At 64.8% G+C, this 20,920-nt stretch overlaps 2 protein-coding genes across 2 annotated transcripts in view; one reads left to right on the forward strand and one right to left on the reverse strand.

Moving 5' to 3' along the window:
* Positions 1-2,454, reverse strand: part of CRYBG2 (crystallin beta-gamma domain containing 2) — a 4,715-nt gene extending 2,261 nt beyond the window's left edge. Inside the window, exons 1-2 of the mRNA XM_050983154.1 lie at positions 2,319-2,454; positions 1,091-1,382 (exon numbers count right to left, since the gene is read on the reverse strand). Coding sequence (XP_050839111.1) covers positions 1,091-1,382; positions 2,319-2,454 — 428 coding nt within the window. The remainder of the gene's footprint in view (positions 1-1,090; positions 1,383-2,318) is intronic.
* Positions 2,455-6,890: 4,436 nt separating this feature from the next.
* On the forward strand, positions 6,891-18,318 carry LIN28A (lin-28 homolog A). The gene is made up of 4 exons (XM_050983320.1): positions 6,891-6,921; positions 7,700-7,878; positions 16,949-17,133; positions 18,105-18,318. Exons 1-4 carry the CDS (start codon positions 6,891-6,893, stop codon positions 18,316-18,318), a joined length of 609 nt encoding a protein of 202 aa, XP_050839277.1.
* Positions 18,319-20,920: the final 2,602 nt, after the last annotated feature.

Below are 20,920 nucleotides of genomic sequence, written 5' to 3' on the forward strand. Positions count from 1 at the left end.
CGATGGGTCAAGGACACGAGGATGCAAGGACAGGAGGACAAGACCCTGCAGCTCCCTGGTTGCCGCTGCCGGCCATCCCCGCCTGCCCGGACGTGCCAGGCTGCATCCAGCGCTGTTGCCACACCGGGGCACCCAGCACGGCTCTAATTAATCCCCTTTGGCCAAGGCACGCCGCTGACCTCGTTTGCTGCCTCCCGTCACCCCAAAGGGTCCCCCAGCACCCAGGTCAGAGGCACGAGGTGCTGTTTAATATTCAGGAGAGACGGAGGGGCCGAGGGCGGCAGCTGCGGCCGCCTTTGAGCGGTGACCACGGATTAAGCTGAGCCTCCGGCCACGTTGGGCTGAGCTCTGTCACCGCGGGGTGAGCGGACCTGCCACCTTCAGGAGAATCGGGGACCTGGGTTGGGCGGCTGCTGCACGGGCTGAGGTTCACGGGGAGTGCAGGGGAGCCCCGGGCCCCCCTCGCTGCCCCTGTCCTGCCGGCTCATGGCCAGCCGTGTGGCCGGCACGGGGGGGGGACAGCGGTGACAGGGGAGCCCCGCTGTCCCCTCAGCCCGGGTCGTGAGGCCAGCAGGCGTGCAGGAGCCCCAGCTCACTCTGGCACCTCTTGGGATGCACTGCGGTGGCAGGAGTTGGATTACAGCCCCAGCAGTCCCCCAAATTCAGGGATTGAAGGTGAGAGGGTCAGAGCTGGGCTCAGCCCCCACCTGCCGGCCCCATCCCCCCCTCCCTGGCCAGTGCTGGTCCTGGGGAAGCCGGGACCCATCCCAGCACCTGCCCGGCCGGGGCTCGGCTCCAAGCACCGGGCAGCCCCCGCGGGTGGCAGCGGGACGGGAGCCCCGGTGCCCGAACCCCTTCCCTGCCAGCCCCCGCCAGCCGGGCGGCCCGGGCAGGGCCCGGTGCCCCGTGCCCCCCGTACCTGCCGGCCGAGGGTCCCGCCGTGCCGTGCCGTGCCGTGCCGTGCCGTGCCGTGCCGTGCCGTGCCGTGCCGTGCCGCGCCGTGCCGTGCCGTGCCGTGCCGTGCCGCGCCGAGCGGGCTCGCGGGGCTGCTCTCTGCACACCGCACAGCTGGGCGGACCGGCAGAGTCACCCTGAGCACCCAGCCCTGAGCACCCAGCCCTGGCGCAGCGGAGGTTTGGCATTCCTCAGGTGCTGACAGCCGGGGAGCCGGTCAGGCTGGTTCCAGACCCGGCTCCCCCGTTTCTTCCGACTCAGCAGTGCCGGGAGGGAGCCCGGCCGGCCTGGGTGGCTCTGGGCCCCCCCCCGCTCTCTCCCACCACCCACCGAGTGAAGGGCGATGGGAACCTCGGATGGGACACCAGGGACCGCTCTGTCCCCGCGCCTCCGGCCAGCGCGGGGCTCCACCAGGGCCGGGCGGGGGGCTGGCAGGGTCCGAGCAGGGCGGTGAGGGGCTGGGGGTCCGCAGGGCTGGGATGGCCCCGGTCAATCCTCGGGGGTCCCAGGCGCAGCCCCCAGCACTGCAGCGCGTTCCCGAGGGGCTCCGAATGCGGGACATCCCCCAGGTCTCAGAGGGCTGGGGCGCTCCAGGGGCTTCACACGGGCTCGGGGAGGGGGTGGACATCACAGTAGTCCTGGGCCATCGAGGGGAAACCTGACCCCGGGGCGCAGGGCCCCGTCCCGGCAGGGCTGGGAGCTCAGCCGGGCCAGCGCCCGCCCCGTGTCCTCGCCCTGCCCTCCCGCTCCGCCCCAGCCCGCGGAGCCCGCTGCGGTGCCAGCCTCTGCCCCGGGGCCACCACTCCCGGCTGCTGGCCCAGCCCAGGAGCCTCCCCGGCCACCGCCAGCCCGGCGCAGGTGGCCACAGCTCAGCCCTGCTGGGGCGCCCGGGGCCACCCAGCTCTGGGTGACACCGCTCACGTGCTGGGGAAACTGAGGCACGGCCGAGCTCCCTCTGCCGGGTTCTGGCCGGTCCCCGGTCCCCTCCCTGTCCTTCGCCGGGACTCCAAGGGTGGCTGAGCACCCAGGCGGGCACCGACTGCCGGTCCCTGTGGCTCGGGCACGGGCTGTGCCCCCTGCATCCCCCCGGCGCTGGCAGGAGGGGCAGCCAAGGGGTCCCGGCAGCCCCGGCCCGGTGGGGCTGGGTCAGTGCGGGTGCACGCGTGTGTTTGGCGTGTTTGGCACGTGTCAGGGTGTGCCACGGTGTGCCAGGGTCCCGGGCCAGCCGAGGCTCCAGCGGGAGCTCCCTTCACAGCCCCGCAGCAGCTGAGTCAGCTCTAGGGAGGGTCCCCCGGCAGCAAACCAGTTCCCAGGGCACTGGAGAAACTGGAGGGACACCGGGGCGAGCCTGGGCTTTGAGTCACTGTGTGCGAAGGGAGGGACACGGAACGGGGCACGCTGGGGCCGGGCGGGGTCGGGCTCAGCCGCAGCTCCCGGCCGGGACACGGGGCCGGGGGGAGCCCCAGAGCGCCCCGAGTCCTCCCGGGGCTGCAGGGGCATCCCGCGGTCATCGTCCCTCCAGGCGGGGGGAAATGGGAAGGTAGGAGTGGAAAAGGAAAAGGAAAAGGAAAAGGAAAAGGAAAAGGAAAAGGAAAAGGAAAAGGACCCCGCCATGAGCCCTGTCCCCTCCCCCGGTGGACACGGGTGCCTGTCCCCGTTCCCAGCGGGACCCGGAGGGCTCTGCTCCGCTCTGCCACAGCTGCAAAGCGTTTCCAGCTCTCAGCACCGGAGCCGCTGCTGCTCTTTGGAGGCAATGAGGGCGATGGGCCCTGGAGGTAGCAGCCAGCTCAGCTTCCCTGCGAGCACCCTGAGCAGGACTTTGAGGGGCGTCCTCCAGCCCCCCAAGAAAGATGAGAGCCCTGTTTGCCAGGCCACCAGTGAGAGGAGGAAGATGCAGGAAAGGCCGATGCTTGGGGAGGTGAGATTCAGCTGCTGAGGAGAGGCTCTGCCTTTCCCCAACACCCTGCTGTGCCCTCCTGGCTCCCCCAAAGCAGTTTTCTCCCCCACTGCCTGGGTTTGCTGCTGGGAGAGAGAGGTTTGAACAGGGCTGGGGGGGGATTAAGGGGCAAGGGCAGACGTGTGAGCTCTGGGCTGGGGGGGTCTGCAGCCTCTGAGGAATATCCTTCAGCTATCGATTCCCCTTTATCAGGGAGCAGGAATATGTATGGGCTGATCAATCCCGCTCCGGAGCCGATCAATCAGCTGCTGCCCCGGGGCTTCTATCAAAGGGAGCTGCCGAATTTGGGCACAGCCCATGGCTGCGGGCCAGGGGGCAGGGCTGTGTCTATCCCCCTCTGCCCCCTGCCCTGCGGGCCGAGCCTGGCCCCGGGCAGCACCCTCAGGAGCCTCCTCACCCTGCCCGTGACGGGTGCCAGTGCCCCCGGGAGCCCCGCTGGGCACGGAGCAGGAGGGCCACGCTCCATCCCCGGAGCTCCGGGGCACCCACAGCCCACAAGGAGCCCCAGGGAGCGTTTTTGCAGGGTGGGGAAGGCGCTGAGGGCACCCTCGGGGGGCACGCCTGTGCCAGCCCCGCGTTCCCAGCGCTGGGAGCATCCCTCAGTCCCGGCTGGGGAGCAGGGGGTGCGGGGGGCCGGGGAGGGGGAGGAGCAGCCCCGTGGCCTCCTTTATTGATTGCTCTGTAGCCAAAGGTCAGCGGCGAGCGTGGAAGGGTGGGGAGGAGGGAGGTGGGCTACGAGGGGCTCGCTGCCAGCCCTGGGGCTGTGCCAGCCTCAGGCAGGGCAGGGCGGAGTGCCCAGCATGGGCACCCACCGCTCCCCCTCGTGCCTCAGTTTCCCCACCTGCAATGGGCTGGCAGGACTGGGCAGTGGCCAGCAGGGTTCTGGGTGGGGAAGGGGGCGCTGGGGGCTGGAGGGAAGGGTCTGTGCCCACAGGAGGGGGTGGAGGAGAGCTCGGAGAGGCTTGGAGGAGGTTTGTGCATCTGTGTGCAGCCAGGAGGGCTGTGCCTGCGGGGTGGGCAGGGAGAGCGATCCGTTTTCCTTGGCAGGAGCTCGGAGGCTGCTTTTGAGCTGGTCAGCGGTGACAGCAACAGCGCTGGGAGATGGCGCTGGAGCCTCAGCCCAGATAAGATCATTTTCCACCGCCCTTCAGGAACCTGGAGGGGCTTGCAGCACCCTGGGGACACCGGTCCCCATCTCTGCCAGCGCTGTGACCCTGGTGCCCGGGTGCTGCCCATCCCAGGGCTCATCCTGCCGGGTCAGGGCCCGGGTGGAGCCCCGGGGCAGCTCCGTGGCTCCGGCCCAGGGACAGCAGCGCCGGCCCTGGGCTCGCAGAGCTGCTGCCCTCGCCCCGGCCGTGCCGAGGGGGAAGATTTACAGGCTGTCAGAGCCGGGGCCAGAGGTCAGCAGGGGTCAGAAAGTCCATTTCAGTGAGGTCACTGTCCACTTCTTTCAATCTAATGAAGCCATTATTTGTGAAAGCGGCCGCTTTGCCGGCTCTTCCCTTGAAGCCGAGAGGGGCACAGCCACGGGCTCTGAAAGAACAGGAAGGAGTCCCCGTCCCTTCCCTTCCGCGTTTGCCATTCAGCAGCCCCGAAAACAAACACACCACACACGGAAACATGACACTGCGCTGTGGGCTGGGACACGGCACCGGGGAAGGGGTGGAAGTGCCCAGATCGGGGATGTGGCTGCATCCCCTGGCTGGAAAGTCACTGAGGACGGGCAGAAATCGGGGGGTGCTGAGGAAGTTGCTGCTGCCTGCAAATAGTTACAGGAAAATGCCTCTGAGGCTGCTGCTGTCACTGCTGTCCGTCAGGACGGGGCTGCAGCGGGAGGCTGGTGCAGGGTGTGGGTTATTTCCTGAAGGATTCGTTGTGGAGAAGGCAAGAAAGAGCTGGTTCCTCAGCAGATCCTTCCCCCGTGCCCTCCCCAAATCCCGAGTGAACCGGGAAAACCGGGCAGGAGCTGGGATGGGAGCGTGGGTTTTCTCCCCTCCTGTCCCAGCTATCCCACAGCCGAGAGGAAAACGAGGATGAGTGTGGAACCTCCGCAGCCAGGAGAGGGGGCCAGACGCGCTCCTGTCCCGGGATGGTCCCGGGCCGCACCCGCGCTGCCTGTGAGTGCCAGCGGAGAGGGGGAGGCGGACAGGGACAGGACCGCGGTTTCCTTCCTGCCAGGACTGCCCCCAGCCCCGTCCTGGACCGGGAGCTCTGCGGCTGCCAGAGCCTGGGCAGGGATGGGAGGGGGATCCCGTGGGAAACACCGGCCGGACCCTTCCCTCCTCCTGCGGCAGGTGAGGTGCTGCTCCTCGGCTTTGGGAATCGGCTCAGGACTGCGAGGAGAGGGCAGAGGAGCTTCCTCCAGCCCGGCTCGTGCCCGTTGAGAGCCGTGCGAAGGTGAGGGGACACTCTGTGACACCGGCTGGGGTCAGTCGTGGCACCTCCCGCTCTGTCTGAGTCCCGTGGGACACGGATCCACCTGCACCGAGTCCTGGTGGGCTGGGGCTCTCCCAGCAGCTCATTTGGGTGCCTCCACAGAGAAAAAACATCCTCTTCCTCCTCCTCCTCCTCCACCTCCTTTGCTGTCGGCCCGTGGAGTCCAGCGGGGCTGCTCGGCTCTGCGGGGAAGGGGCAACGAGGAGTCCCCGGTGCGCGGGGCAGGAGCAGGAGGAGGAAGAGGAAGGGCAGGAGGAGGAAGAGGAAGAGCAGGAGGAGGAAGGCACCTCCAGGACCCTGGACAGGGCCGCGGTTCAGCACCACGGCCAGCGGCAGCAGCCCCGCGGGCGGCGGGACCCTGCGCGGGGATTCCCCACGCGGGATTCCACCGCCAGCCCCGGCTCGGCCCGGGGGTCCCCCCGCGGGTGACACCGCGGTCCCCGCCCCGCCCGGTGACCGCGCGGTGCCCCCCGGTGCTCCGCTAGGTGACACCACGCGGGACTGGCCCCTCGTGGGGCGGCCGCGGGGGGCTCGGAGGGCGCCCCCAGCCCCAGCTCCCCCTCGGGGGGCGCCGCCGGCTCGGTTCGGTTCGGGGGCGGCGCGGGGGCACCCCGGGCACCGCGCGGGCGCGGCGGCGGGCGGCGCTGTGCCCCCGCGGCCGGGGCATTGTCCGCCGCCGGAAATGGAGCCGCTGGTCACTCGCTCGCCCTTTGTCCCCGCCCGGCCCGGGGGGCGCCGGGCCCCCGACACCGCCCCGGCACCGCTCCCCGCCGCCGGTGCCGCCGGGACGGGGGAAAACGGCACCGCGGGGGCTGCGCGTCCCGGGGCTCGCACGGTGCGGGCTGCGCGCCCCGCTCCCGGGACACGGGATGGGGCTGGGGGCGCAGGAAGCCCCCGGGGCACCGGGAAGCCGCCCCCTCCCCCGTGCTGCCGCCCGGCCGGTGCCGGTTCCCGGTCCCACCGGGCTCGCAGGTGGCTCCGCTCGTGGGGAGGGGACGCGGAGGAACGAGGGGGAAGCTCCCCGCGGTGCCCGGGGGTCCCAGCTCCAGCCCCCCCTCCCCGGGTGTCACCTCTTTCCTTGACAGGTGGCCTCGCCCCTAAGTGCCCTAAGTGTGGGGGGGTCGGCCCCCAGAGCCCCCCCGCTGCAAATCCCTCCCGGAATGTGTCGCTATTACCGGGGGGGTTAATTAGGATCACGTGGGGACGGGATGGCGGAGCAGGGCCCGGCGCCCCCCGGCCCCGCGGGTGGGTCCTGGGTGGGGGGGCGGGGGCTGCTATTGTCTGCGAGAATTTGGGAGCCTTTGAAAAAACCCTCCCGCTCCCTCCCACCCCTATTGTTGGAGTGAAGATGGAGTCAAACCTCTCCCGGCTCCCTCCCGGCGGGGTCTAAGCTGGGTTTTTTGTTGTTTTTTTTTTTTTTTTCCTTTTTTTTTTTTTTTTTCCCTTTTTTTTTTGGCTGGCCTGATACCCTCAAAGCTGGCCGAGGAGGAGGAGGGAGGAGGCGGTAACAGCCACAACTCGGAATTTGCAAGCGAGTGTCGGGATGGGGTCTGTTTCCAACCAGCAGTTTGCAGGTTAAGTTATATTATTGTCGCAGCCCGCCTCGGCTCCGCGATTATTAATAACGAGGGCAGAGCCTGGCTGGGGGGCGCAGGGACCCCCCCGACCCCGGCCCAGGCAGTCCCGCTGCCCCCGGCAGCGCGGCCGGGCCCGGCCGGCTCCTCTGCCCCGCGCAGCGCTGGGGGCTCGCAGGGGGGGATTTATCGGGGGTTTTACCCCGCTCCAGCCCCAGGATGACCCCAGAAGTTTGGGGCCGCTGGCGGCTGCTGGGGGTGTTTGGGAGCGGGGGTGGGACGGTGCAAGGGGGGGATGCTGACGGCCAGGGAGAGTTTCTCCAGCGTGGCTTGCTGGGGGCAGGAGGGTTTCGGGTTGGTATTTTGGGGGATTTTCCCCCCTTTTCTTTAGTTTTGTTTTGGTATTTTGATTTTAGAAAAATAATTTGGCTATTTTTTTCGTTGCTCGTTTGGTCTTTTTGTGTGTGAGTCTGGGATTTTAATTTTTTTTTTCCGTTTTTTAATATTTTTGAGGGAGAAACGGATTTAGGGCTCCTGCTCCACGCACTGGAGTGCTGGCAGGATCTGCCTTCGTTTCCTGGGGCGATCCCCATGCACACGTGGAGGCAGAGCTCAGCTCTCTGTTGTTTTTTCGGGCGGTTGGGGATATTTTGGGCATTTTCCAGCCTGGCACCGCGAGCAGGATTGGAGGCTCCTGTGCGGGGTGCGGGGCGGCTGGGCCGGGGGCACCCAGGGCCCCCCAGCCCGGGGCTCAGCGGCTCCGTGGGTCTCTCGCCAGGTGCGAAGCCGGGCGAGGAGCCGGCCGGAGACTCGCCCAAGGCCGAGAACGAGTCCCAGCCCCTGCACGGCTCCGGCATCTGTAAATGGTTCAACGTCCGCATGGGCTTCGGCTTCCTCTCCATGACCGCCAAGGGCGGCGCCACCCTGGACTCGCCCGTCGATGTCTTCGTGCACCAGGTACGGGCCGGGTGCTGGGGAGGGCAGGGGAGCCCCCTGCGGAGGATGGAGCTGGGATGGGGACCCCCCTGCTCCCCCGGGAGGGTGGAAGGGCCGGCACCGCCGCAGCCGGGGCTCCCTCCGGGGATCGGCGCTGTAAGGCGATCCCGAGCGATTTCATTTTGCCGTCGTTGTTGCTGAGGAGCCCCTCGGGACCGGGACCGGGGGAGCAGGTGCCCGCGGGGCCGGGCCGGAGCGGGGACACCCGCGGGGACTCGGGGAACGGGCGGCGCTGTCCCGGTACCCGCTCCCGGGAGCCCCGAGCCGGGCCGGGATGCGGCACCGGGAGCTCTCCCGCCGGAGCTCCTCCCGGGACCGGGCAGCTCTGCCCGAGCCCTTTGTCCCAGTTGCGGGTGGCACAAAGGCGTCGCGTTTGTGCCCCTGCGGGTCCGTGTGACAGTGACAGTCCCGTGTCCGGCTCTGACCCGGCCGAGCGGGGAAGCCCCACGCGTGTCGGGGACCCTGTCCCGAGGGAAGTCGTGGATGAGGGGCTGAACGCCCCGGATCTCGGGGGAGTCTCGGGGGCCGATCTGCCGGGAGATGCCCCGGGGCTCGGGAAGGGGTTTGGAGATGATGCCCAGGGGCTCTGTGTGGTGGCCCTCACCTCGGGACAGCGGCTGGGGGGCAGAGCGAGCACGAGCGAAGGGGGCACGGCTGTTTTTGGAGCAAACACGGGGTTCGTGCACATGACTGAGAGCAGCACCGTGGTGCCGGCTCTGGGCAGTCCCCGGAGCAGCCTCCTGCATGGCTGCTGCTCCTCACGGGCCCAAACCTCCCAAACTGGGTCCATCCTGGGGACTGGGGGTGCAGAACTGAGCCCTGGGCTCTGAGGAGCTCCTGGAGCAGGGGGTCCCGGGGGTCGCTCACTCCTTGCCCTCGAGGGGGGCTCCAGGCAGGACTGGCAAGGAAATGATGGCCAAGGGAGATGCCAGTCCCTTCTCCCTTGGCTGTGGCACGGGCAAAGGGCCTTGGTAGGAGCTGCTCTCCCAGGCACAGCTGGTTTCGGAGTCAAGGGCTCCAAATCAGCCCGGGGAAGAGATCCTGGTGTTCTCCGGAGAGCAAATGGGTCTTTGCATCTCAATGCAGCACAGCGGGACCCAGCGCTCCTGGGGAGAGCCTCCCGCCCTGCTCCTGGGGTTTATTGCCCCCAGACAGTCTGGTTTCCTGATTGCTCCTGCTCACATTCCTGCAGGGGAAGGGAATTAGCTGGGGTGTCTCTGTCGGGAGCGTCCCCCTGCCCTGCAGCCTCCCGGTGCCCCCCGGTTTCTAAGGCCAGGGGAGCCGTGGGACCCCAGAGCTTGCAGCGTTTGGGAAATTCAGAGAACTCTGGGGAAAAGCGGCTTATTTTGGGTGGCAGAGGGGCCGGGGGTGTGGGGGGCTCCCCTGCTGCAGCAAAGGGCTTTGCCCCACCATAAGCTTTGGGCTGATGGCGAATTCTTCTCCTCCGGGCCGGGTTTCGCCTCTTGTTCCTCTCACTGGTGGCACAAAGTCTCTGCTCTCCTGCAGAGACAGCCGGAGCTGCTCCCGGTGTCTCTCCTTGCAGAGGGAACAGCTCACGCTGCCACCGCGGCCTCGCTGCTTTCGGGTGGCTTGCGGGGAATCGGGTCCTTGTCCCGACGCTGTCCCCACCTCGGGCACCCGGGCGCTTCCCGAGAGCCCGCTGCCGGGGAGGGAGCAGGATTGAGAGGGCAAAAGCCACCAAAAGCCACCAAAAGCCACCAAAAGCCACCAAAAGCCACCAAAAGCCGGGGGGGGCCAAGGCTCAGGGCTCGCTGTGCCCTGCCCAGCACCCAGCGCCCCAAACCAGCTTTGGGGCTTAACACTCCAGAGCCCCTCAAAACCGCTCCTTCCCCTCTTCATTTACATATGTGAATGATGACCCACAGGAAGTAATTGTGGGAGAAAGAAGGGAATTGGCCTCTTTAGATCTATTAAATCACTTTATTACAGGAACCAGGTCTGAATGGCCCCTCTCTGCAGGGAGCGCGTCTCCATCTCCCTCTGCCTTTATCTGATCACAAAGAGATTAAAATCTCGGCAGGACAGGAGACTAACAGGGCTCCTCGGGGCTGCCTTTCCCTGGCATTGTGAGCTAAAAATGAGGCATTTGGGTTCAAATGCCTCCGCTGGACACTGGAGATGGATTCATTTGGGGGCTGTGAGGAGACAGGAGGGATGAAGCACAGGGGAGCAGAGCAGATCGTCCCGGGGAGGCCAAGGGCTGAGCAGCACCCCTGAGGAAAAATGGGGATCTTGAGGTGGCAGAAATTGGGCTGGTGGTGATGGTGAAGACCCCAAAGGTGCAGTGGTTCCCATGGGATGGGCTCCCGGGCTCTGAGCATCACTCACAGGAGTGTGGAGCTGCCTGGGAAGGCAACATGGAAAGAGGAAAAGGAGAAAATAAAGGCTCGGGGCCGCTGGTTGGAGCTGGAGGAGCAGTGCTGACCAGTTGGGCTGGGATTTGGGTTGGCTCTGGCTGGGGGAAGAAGGGAAGAGGATGTCCAGTGCCTGGAAATTGTTGCTCTCCACAGCTTGGTTAGCATTTCCGAGCGTTTCTCCCAGCCAGCAGGTCTAAACCCTTGATAAATGCAGTTAGTTGGGATTTTTGTTCCTTCTCGTGGTTTTAGCAAGAAATTCTGCCGGGCACCGTGGGCTCCCGGGGCTGCAGGTTTGGTCACTGGTGTCTCGGTCCTGAGTGTTCTTGTGGGGACACAAAGCTGTGCCCGTGGTCAGACCCGCTGGGGCTGGGATGTGGCACTCCCTGAGCAGTGTGGGACCCGTGGGCACATCCCAGCACGGGAGGGGCTCCTGTCCCCCGCGATGCCGGGCAGGGATGGCCGGGCAGGGGATGGATGGGATGAGGGGGGTGGAGGGGCCTTTTGGACACGGCTGAGCCCACCTGGGCTGTCACCCACCTGTGCCTGTGCCACCCCGTGTGTGCAGGCAGGATAATACAAATAATCATCCACGTGAGCGTGACGTGAGGCCTTAAAAAAAAAATCATGTTTGGAGGCAGCTCCATGGCTGAGCGTGCAGGAAAGGCAGGAGGGGCAGTTCCTCTGCCAGGGAGCACCCCCAGCCTTTCCCTGCTGCCTTCCCCTGCGCTGGGGGCAGGATCCGAGCGGGGCTTTGGGCTGTGCAGGGTTAGGGGCAGGATCCGAGCGGGGCTTTGGGCTGTGCGGGGCAGGATCCGAGCGGGGCTTTGGGCTGTGCGGGGCAGGATCCGAGCGGGGCTTTGGGCTGTGCGGGGTTAGGGGCAGGATCCGAGCGGGGCTTTGGGCTGTGCGGGGTTGGGGGCAGGATCCGAGCGGGGCTTTGGGCTGTGCAGGGCTGGGGGCAGGATCCGAGCGGGGCTTTGGGCTGTGCGGGGTTAGGGGCAGGATCCGAGCGGGGTTTTGGGCTGTGCGGGGTTAGGGGCAGGATCCGAGCGGGGCTTTGGGCTGTGCGGGGCTGGGGGCAGGATCCGAGCGGGGCTTTGGGCTGTGCAGGGCTGGGGGCAGGATCCGAGCGGGGCTTTGGGCTGTGCAGGGCAGGATCCGAGCGGGGCTTTGGGCTGTGCAGGGCAGGATCCGAGCGGGGCTTTGGGCTGTGCGGGGCAGGATCCGAGCGGGGCTTTGGGCTGTGCGGGGCAGGATCCGAGCGGGGCTTTGGGCTGTGCGGGGCAGGATCCGAGCGGGGCTTTGGGCTGTGCAGGGCAGGATCCGAGCGGGGCTTTGGGCTGGGGGCAGCGAGGGGATGGGGAATCCGTGACGCTCCATCCTCCATGGACACGGGCAATAATATCTCGCTTTTCCTGCTCCCCGTGCTCGCTCCGCAGGAGCAGGGACACCCCCACGCCGGGACCGGGGCACCAGAGGTGCACATCCCTGGGGAAGGAAGAGATCGGGGAATCACAGATTAGTTTGGGTTGGAAGAGACCTTTAAAGGTCATTTAGTCCAACCCCCCTGCAAGGAGCAGGGAACCCCCGCAGAGATCCCTTGGGGTAGAATGCTCGTTGGAATCTCTGCTTTTTTTTTTTCGGGGGGGTGGGGGGGAAGAGGGGTAGTAGCAATTTCTTTGGGTTTGTTTATTCTGTGGGTTGTTTTTTTTTTTAAATAACCGCTGGAATGAAATTGTATTGCGCCGCTTGTGCGCCGCGTCCCGATGGGCAATGCTGAAAGAGAGTGGCTTTATTCCACCCCTGAAACTCCCTCAAGACGCTCACACACACAAAAAAAAGCCTCCTGTCTCTGTCTAAAGATTAACTGATGGCCGCAGGCACATCCCTTCCCCCAGCTCCCCCTCCCTGCCCCAGGGAGAGAAAACACCCTGGAATGGTCTCCTAGATAAAACGGCCCAAATGAATGGGATTGCTCCGGGATGGAGCCGCGGAGAGCTGGGATGGAGCCCCCGGCCCCGCCGCCCCCTCCTCCAGCTCCGGCCTTGCCTTTTCCCCGTTCCCTGTTCCCTTTCTCCTCAGAATTAGCGGGATGGAGCTGAAATCATCCCGGGAGACGCGGGCTGCTCCGGGCCTTGCTCCTGCTTAAGACGGGAGCACAAAATTAATACGCAGCCACTGATCCCAATTAGCTGCCCCTGGGAAGTGCAGGAGAGTTTTGGGGGGGGGAATACAACCAAAGGAGCTAAAAGGATTTAGTACAGGAAACTGATGGATTAAACGCTGTGGTAGATGCCTTTTATTTCTTTTTTTTTTTCTTTCTCTCGGAGTTGTTACCTAGAGTTTAATTTTATTGACTTGTGGTGGAAAATTAGGAGCAAACATCGTTACTTTGCCAGGGAAATGTCTTTATTTTGATTTTAGTTGAAATCGGTAGGGGTCCTTAGGGATACTGCCCCAGATGACGGGGAGGGAGCCAGAGGAGAGCCTTGGTGGTGTTTTGTTAAATCTCCGTGCTCTCCCCGAGGGTTCCAAGGGCATCGCCCTCCTCATCTCCGCACAGCGCCCGGGGCTGAGGCAGGAGCCCTTTGCCGAGCACATCCCCGATCGTGCCGGGGGCAGGAGGGGCCGGGGGGATTCCTGCTCCAAGCCCTTCCCAAAACCCAAACCCAGCAGCAGTAGCAGCGTCCCTGGAGCTCCTGGCACCGGGAGAGATTTGGGGTCTGGGGACGGGGCAGGGCTTTGCCTTTGGGGACAGGGACCGATCCAGGCACGGGCTGTGGAGGCGAAGGGACATTTCCCTGCTGGGGCTGGGACTCGGGTCACTGCTCCGAGCTGGCAGAGCCCAGCCCTGCCCTGCCCTGCCTGCTCCGGGGGCTGTTTGCATCGGGCAGTGCCCAGCCGAGGGGAGAACTGCTCTGCCAGGGCTGGGCTGGGGCAGCTGCAGCCGCGGGACTGCGGTGGCCGCATCCAGCGGCGATGGGAGCAGCCGTGGCTCGGGAACTGGGAAAGTGTCAGCCCCACACCCAGTCACACCCGGGCTGCTCCCACTGACCGAGCCGAACCGGAGCTCCTGGGGCCGGGAATGCTTCCCCAGGATGGCCCTCGGGGGTCGTGGTGGGCTGAGGGCAGCCCCGGGGGTGCCCTGCACCCTCACAGGGTGCCCTGGAACCGGCAAAGTGGGATCAGAGGGACAGGGATGCTGTAGCTCTGGGGGCTGCAGGGGAGGGTGGGGCCGCACGGTGCCACCTGAGCCGGAGGTCACCATGGACAGGGTACCTCAGGGATGGGGGCATGCCCCCCCCGGGGGCTCAGCAGTCCCTGGGCTGCTTTTCCTGACCCTCCTCTGCAGACTGGGGGAAACTGAGGCACAGGCCCTGGCACAGCTGGGCACTGCCAGCAGTGTTCCTGCAGCCGGGCTTACCCCAGCATCCCAGCCCGGCTGGTTTTCCAGGGATCTCAGTTTAAAGGGCTCTGCAGAGCCGAGGTGCAGGCGGCTGCTCCGCCCCGGGCCCCGCTGGACACAAAGATGGTTTGATTGAGTGGCCGGGTCTGGCCGGGAATAAACGTCCCCTTGTGTCGCGCAGGGGAGGCCGCGGGGACAATGGTGACCCCGGGGCCGGCCGAGCCCCTCCGGAGCCCGGCGGGGTGGGGGAGAGCCCGATCCGGGCGGTTCGGGGGGCAGCGCTGGGGCTGGGGGCGCCCCGCGGTGTCATCCCTCCGGGACGGGAAGCGCGCCTGAGTGCGGGAGCTGTGATGAGGGGTTTGCTGGGTGGGAGGAAGAGGAGGGATGAAGGCACTCGTGTGCTGGGGGGGCAGCCAGCCCGGCGGGTGGGAGCGCTCGGGCGCTCACGTGCTGCGGCTTTGTCCGCCCTAAATAACCGGGGAGGGAGGGAAGGGAGGGGGAGAAAGGCAGAGGTGCCCGCTGAGGTGCCCGGGGGCCGCTGTGAAGCTGTGCCAGCTCTACCTCTGTCCCCTGTCCCCCCGGTTAACTCTGGGCCCGATGGCCACAAGGAGATCCTGGCGCTGGGCTGAGCTTCCTTTGGGATGGCAGCACCTTGTGACCCCGAGCCCGGGGCCACCCCACACCCCCAAAGCGCTGCCACCCCCCGGGACTGAGCCCGCGGCTCCCCCGAGGGAGACAGAGCCCAACCCCAGCGCCCAGGGGCGAGCTGGGCACGGCGCTGGCGAGCGCAGGGGCTGGAGGGGGTCAGAGGGCCCGCTGCCATGCCGGCCACCCTTCCTCCCCCCGCCGGGGCCTGGAACTCCTGGAATTTGGGCAGCGGGAGCGCGGCCGCCGCCGGCCCTTTGTTCTCCTGGCCGGTGGCTCCCGGCCCCGGCCCTCCCCTGCGCTCCCCCCCATCCCCAGCATCCCCGGCTCGCTCCAATCCCCCCCTTCCTCTCTTTATTTTTTGGGGGGGGTGTGGGTGTGCGGAGGCCTGGGAAGGCTCCGGCTTTGTGTGTGGTGTGGGACAGGGGCTCTGGGCCCCTTCCTTTCAGATGCAGGAGGTATGCAGCTAATTCAATGGGCTGCAGTTTGATTACCTATCTGATAACAGAGGAATGCCAGCAATGTGTGTGTTTTGGGAAGGGGGCAGGGGGGATGCGCAGGGACCACCGGCCACTCTGCAGCGCACATCAAAAGGCTGCGGTGGGAGGGGGGAGGGGGGGAGAGCTGGGACGCCCCAGCCTCTGTCCCCCCCTTCCCCGGGGAGAGGGCGTTTCCTTTGGCCTTTTGGCGGAGGGGGCTGGGGGTGCTTGTCATCCTCACCCGCTCCTGGAAAATAAATCGCTTCCCCGTCATGTTGTGGCAGCTTCTGCCTCATCCCTCCTCTTCCTCCAAGTGGGGCTGAGGGTGCGCGGGGCTGGACTCCGGCAGAGGGGCGGGGGTGCCCAAGGAGGGGCTGAGCTGGGGGGCCCAGCCCGGGCGCTGGGGACCCCCTGGCACGGCTCAGCTTTAGCCCGAAGCCAAGGGCTGAGCGCCTGGGAGTTTTCATCCCCGCAGTGTAAACACAGCTGGGCCAGCTGGGGCTGTAAACGCCCTGAGAGGAGCCACGGGAGGTGGTTGGGCTCCCCGGGCTGCCTCCCGTGCCAGGGAGAGATGCTCAGCCCCTCCTTACCCCCAAACCCTGGGGCTGCTGTGGGAATGAGGTAAATTCCCCGTTTGGGGTAGCTCCCATTGCCCAAATCACCTCAGGCTGGGGACAGGCCAGGGTGGTGGCAGAGCCGTGGTGCTGGGGCACCTCCGGGATGTGCTGGGGCACCTCAGGGATGTGCTGGTGCCTTGGACACAGAACTCCTGCCTGGAGCAGCTGTGTTAGTGGTGGGCAGCAGTGTTTGATCACTCTCTGGGGGGTTTGCCAGGGGCTGGTGGTACTGGCACTGCCCTGGGTGGGCACAGGGGGCCGTGACACTCTGTCACATCCTTGTTGTCATTTGGGACCTCAGAGCTCAGGATTTGACTCTCCCTTGAGGCAGTAGGAGCAGGTCAGAGAGCAAAGGAGGGTCCCTGTGGCCACTCTGGATCCCGTGCCAGCAGCCAAGGGGATCCAGGGCCTGCGGGTGACTTGGCCCGGCACATGGGGTCTGTCCCACCCTGAGCTGGACCCCCAGGCACAGAGAGGGAGGGGAAAAGCAGCAGAAAAAGGGGTCTCAAGGGTTGCTCTTCGAGCTCTGCTGCGCTTCCACTTCTCTCATGCCCAGGGACATCCTGCAAGGCTCTGCCAAGAAAAATTCCCTCCTAGAAGCCAACAGCTCCATTTCTCCCCTCTGTTTTTCTGTGGGCTGTTTCCCAGTGACTCCCGGTGAGATTCAGAGCAGGGGAGGGAGCAGACGGTGCCTGCCAGTCCCGCACGGCGCTCACGGAGCCTCGGTGCGGGGAGAACGGGAGAACGGCCCCACGTGATGGGAGCTCTCCGGCCATGAATGGGAGATGCTCCATTCATAAATGCAGGGTCGCGCTGCAGCCGCGCAGGCGTTGGGAATCCCCAGGGCAGGAGCAGGAGCTGCTCCTCCCTCTGAATTCAGCAAATCCCCCTGAATTCGCTGCTCGAGCTCGTTGTGGCTCGCAGAGCTGCGGGGATGCCGAGCTGGAGCTGCTGGCCCCGGGCAGAGCAGGAGCAGCAGGGATGCTCAGGGCACAGGGGGAGAGAATTCCCGCCTGGCTCACCCAGCTCTGCTCCTTAGGGATTTGTTCTGCTGAGATGGACAGAGCCCCTCCAAGTGGAGGGGGGTTCTCCTGTCACCTCACAACCCCCCCTTCCCAGCCTGGGTTTTTCTTGGCTCCCCTGCTTTGATTGTGCGGTGATAACCAAGGTGGTGTTCCTGGAAGGAATGGGAGAAGCTCCCAGCAGTGATAATCCTGTGCCAAATGGCTGCTTAATTAACTATTGCAGGCAGTTAAAGGGCTTGAGCTGAGCTGAGCTGGGGGCCGCGGTGCCAGCCCGCAGCCTCCTGGCCTTGCCACAGGGCCTGCCACGGGCTCATACCACTGTGCAGAGCCCCGAGATTCTTTTGGATTCAAAAAAAAGCAGAACCAAGGGGCAGGCAGAGGGGACATTTGCAGCTCTTGTGGTGCAGAGGGCTTTGTGCTGTGCCTGGGGAACACCCAGCTCTGTGCTGACCCCCGTCCTCTCCCCGTGCCCCCTCCCCAGAGCAAGCTCCACATGGAGGGCTTCCGCAGCCTGAAGGAGGGCGAGGCTGTCGAGTTCACCTTCAAGAAATCATCCAAAGGCTTGGAGTCCATCCGGGTGACCGGCCCCGGGGGCGTCTTCTGCATCGGCAGCGAGAGGAGGCCCAAGGGGAAGAGCCTCCAGAAGCGCAGATCGAAAGGAGACCGGTGAGGGCTGGGCCCGGGTGGGGCCGAGCCCTGCGGGCACCGGGAGCTGCCCGGGCACCCCGGGGATGGGCACGGGGCCGGGGGGACGGGCGGTGACCCCGGCTCTGGGAAAGCAGCTTCCTGCGGTGCCTAATGAGCGGCAGATGCAGCTCGGTGGGGAAGGGGCAGGGGAGCAGCAGGGAGGGGCAGAGGTCAGGGACACCCTGGGCAGCCCGGGGAGCCCTGCTGGGCTGGGCAGTTTGTCCAGGAGCAAGCCCTTCCTTGTGGGAAGGAAACAGCCGGACCATGGCGGGATGGGAGCCCCGGGCAAGTTTCTGGCCAGCCCTTCATCCCCCCTCTCCCATCCTCTCCATCGCGGCTGCCTGGGGTGCCTCATCCCAGTTTTCCCAGTGGATGCTGTCCACCCCACTCAGCTATTCTCCTAAACAGGTTTTAAGTTAATCAGAAAGGAATTGTGAAGGAAAAGGAAAGAGAAAAGGGTTGTGGCCGTCCCACATGGATGCAGGATTTGAAATGGACACAGGGCAGCTCCCTCTGCTCCGGTGTGAGGGTGGCACCCATGGGACGGGTGCTGGGATGTGCAGCCCTGTGACGAGCCACCCTCAGCATTGTCCCCACACGACGACAGCTGGGGATGTCAGTCGTTCCTCTGTCAGTTCCTGGGCAGTGCAACCCCGGGAGAGGGGTCTGGAGACACAGGAGCCAGGACACCGATGGAGCCAGAGGGGCGGAACCCCCACATCCCGATTTTGTGTCTGGCTTCAGTGCAGCGGTTTGCTGCCATCTCCTGGGTACCAGCAGCACCACTGAGCCCCAGCTGGCCGTGCTGGAGCCGGGGCTCTGCAGGGACCAACCCCGGGACCACCACCAACCCCAAAAGCCGAGCCCAGCTCTGGCTAAGAAGCCAGCTGGGTCCCAGGCACGGTCCCAGCATCCTCCCGCCTCATTTTGTTTCTCCTCCCCTCACCCAGGTGCTACAACTGCGGCGGGCTGGACCACCACGCCAAGGAGTGCAAGCTCCCTCCGCAGCCCAAGAAGTGCCACTTCTGCCAGAGCATCAGCCACATGGTCGCCAACTGCCCCGCCAAAGCACAGCAGTCGCCCAGCTCGCAGGGAAAGCCCGCCTACTTCCGAGAGGAGGAGGACATGCACAGCCCGGCGCTGCTCCCCGAGAGCCGGGAGTGATGCGGGGGCAGCGAGAGGGGGCTTCCACCGGGGCGAGAAGGCTTTGGCAAGGCAAGGGGCAGGGGAGGGGCTGGGGAGGGCAGGTGGCAGTGCTGGCAGCGGGGAACTGGTGTCCCTGCACAGCCCTTTCCCCCACGCCCAGGCTGGGAAAAGCCCTGTTAGCATCACGATGGCTTGTTCCAAAGCGGGGGAATGCAGCACCCAACACGCTGAAACCCCGAACATCCTTGATTAATCTTTATTCTTTTCCCAAGTTAAGCCAGGCAGTCGTGTCAGGGGAGGAGGAGCAGAGGGGGAGCACCCCAGGGAGGAGCTGATGGCTCCGTGTTCTCCCCTCGGCGCACCCAGGGTGAGCTGGGGGGCTCGCTCTGCCCCTGCCCCGGGGGAGGAGGGGGAAAGGCTGCCTGTGCAGCACCAGGGAGACGCCGCGGGCTGGTCCTGCGGCTCCCTCTGCTCCTGGGGGATCTCACTTCCAGGGACATGTGAGGATTTGTGGGTTTTCCACGGTTGTTCCATTGCTGACAGAGCAGAGCCCGGTTTGGGCTCGGTCTGGGAGGAAATGGATCCTCTCTCGGGGCTGGAGTAACACCACCAGCTTGTGGGCTGCGAGCTGCAGCCTGGGGGAGAGCAAGCCAAAGGAAAAACACTTTGTATTCCCTCATCCTCCCAAGTGCCAGCCCAGAGAGCACGAGGTGCTTTAAGCAGCCAGCTCTTCTCCTCTCAGGCTTCTCCCAGCCTCTGGATCCTGGAGCTGGGGAGACCCCTGTGCTGGGGACAGCCCTGTGCTAGGGACAGCCCTGGGCTGGGGACATCCCTGTGTTGGGGACATCCCTGTGTTGGGGACATCCCTGAGCTGGGGACAGCCCTGGGCTGGGGACATCCCTGTGTTGGGGACACCCCTGTGCTCCTCCTGCCCACCCCACACTGCAGAACCCTCTGGGGCTGAGCCTCCCCAGGGACAGGGGACACGGCTGTCCTGGCTTAGTGGCTGCTGTCCTGCTGTGCCCCCTCCCCAGGGCCCTCCCCAAGTCTTGCCTGTATTTATTGGCCCCTGTGGACCCCCCCTGTCCCGGGAGCCCCCCGAAGCCAAGGCCAAGTGAAAGCTGCACTAGGACGTGCGTGAATGACGTATCTTTGGGTTTGTTTGTCGTCTTTGTTTTTGGGTTTGTCGTTCTTTTTTTTTTTTAATATAAATATTCTGGTTTTGTATTTTTGTATATTTTAATCTTTAAGAAAAGAAAAGGAAAAAAAGAAAAAAAAAAAAAAAGGAGAGAAAGGACATAATTCCTGCAATTTATTCTCAGGTATTCGAGCAATCTCAGGGATAAAATGCCTCTGTAGCCCAGTGCTGGACAGAGAGGAGGGTTTTTTCTAACAGCACAAAGAAATGATGAAGCTTGTATTGGAAGTGTAGATCTACCTCACTGGATGTTTGCTAGGCGGGCTGATGTGTTGTCGAGCTTTTCAAATGTGTTTTTTGGTGTGTTTGGGATTTGTTTTCTTTGTAACTGTATTGTAGTGGTCTCTTTCCCTTCCCCTTCACTGATGGAGGCGTTTGGGTCTGTGGATCCGTGTGTGGGGATGGAGAAGCCAGGCAGTGCCACGGGCAGGGAGCAGGTGCTAGAGCCCCTGTCAGCTCCCAGCTCCTGAATTCCTCCCAGCCTGGTGGCTTCTGGGGCCTGTGCTCTGTTTCTCTCTCCTGCTGACTCTCCAGCTGATGGAACCCTCCAGTGCACCCCGTGCCTGAGTCCTCCTGCTGCCCACGGGCTGGGATGTCACACAGGCTCCCAGCAGGCTGGTGGGTCAGGATGGGGGTCCCAGCCCCATGCAGGGGGACAGAGGAAGAGCAGACAGTGACCAGGGAGTGTTGGGAGACAGGGTTACCCTCAGTCCTTGCCCTTCCTCACCCTCCAGCTCAGGGCTGGCTGTCCATGGCCTCCCGGGACAGAGGAGAAAATCCTTTTCTCCTTCCTGGCTTCCCCCAAATGCTGACTCACCGTGGGCACGTTTTCTGCTGTTTTTTAGTAGCAGTAGGTTTAGCTGTGGGGCAGGGCTGGATCAGACAGGAGCACCCACTCCATCCCCAGGGATGGGGGACTCTGGGGGGACTCACTGCTGCCCAGAGACCCCCAGCACGTGGGCATTGAGGGGGATGGAGAGCAGCCCCCAGCTGCTCCCTGCCCTGCTCCAGTAGTTTAGGGTGAGGTGGTGGTCTCTTCTTGGGACAGGGGGGGAAGGACTTACTATTTTTGGACTAGCAACGGGATCTGTACAAAACTGCTTCAGGAAAACAGCTTTAGTCTGACGGGGTAAATGCAATAGAGCCTTGGGGGTGGCTCTTGGCCTCCCCCCGGCACCTCGGCTGTGCCAGAGAAACTGCTGCCCCCTCAATCCCTGTATCTGCCCCCAAATCCTGTGTCTGCCCCCTCAATCCCTGTATCTGCCCCCAAATCCTGTGTCTGCCCCCTCAATCCCTGTATCTGCCCCCTCAATCCCTGTATCTTCCCCCAAATCCTGTGTCTGCCCCCTCAATCCCTGTATCTGCCCCCAAATCCTGTGTCTGCCCCCTCAATCCCTGTATCTGCCCCCAAATCCTGTGTCT

The sequence above is a fragment of the Serinus canaria genome, chromosome 23, assembly GCF_022539315.1.
Source record: "Serinus canaria isolate serCan28SL12 chromosome 23, serCan2020, whole genome shotgun sequence".
In the NCBI taxonomy this organism is placed as follows: domain Eukaryota; kingdom Metazoa; phylum Chordata; class Aves; order Passeriformes; family Fringillidae; genus Serinus; species Serinus canaria.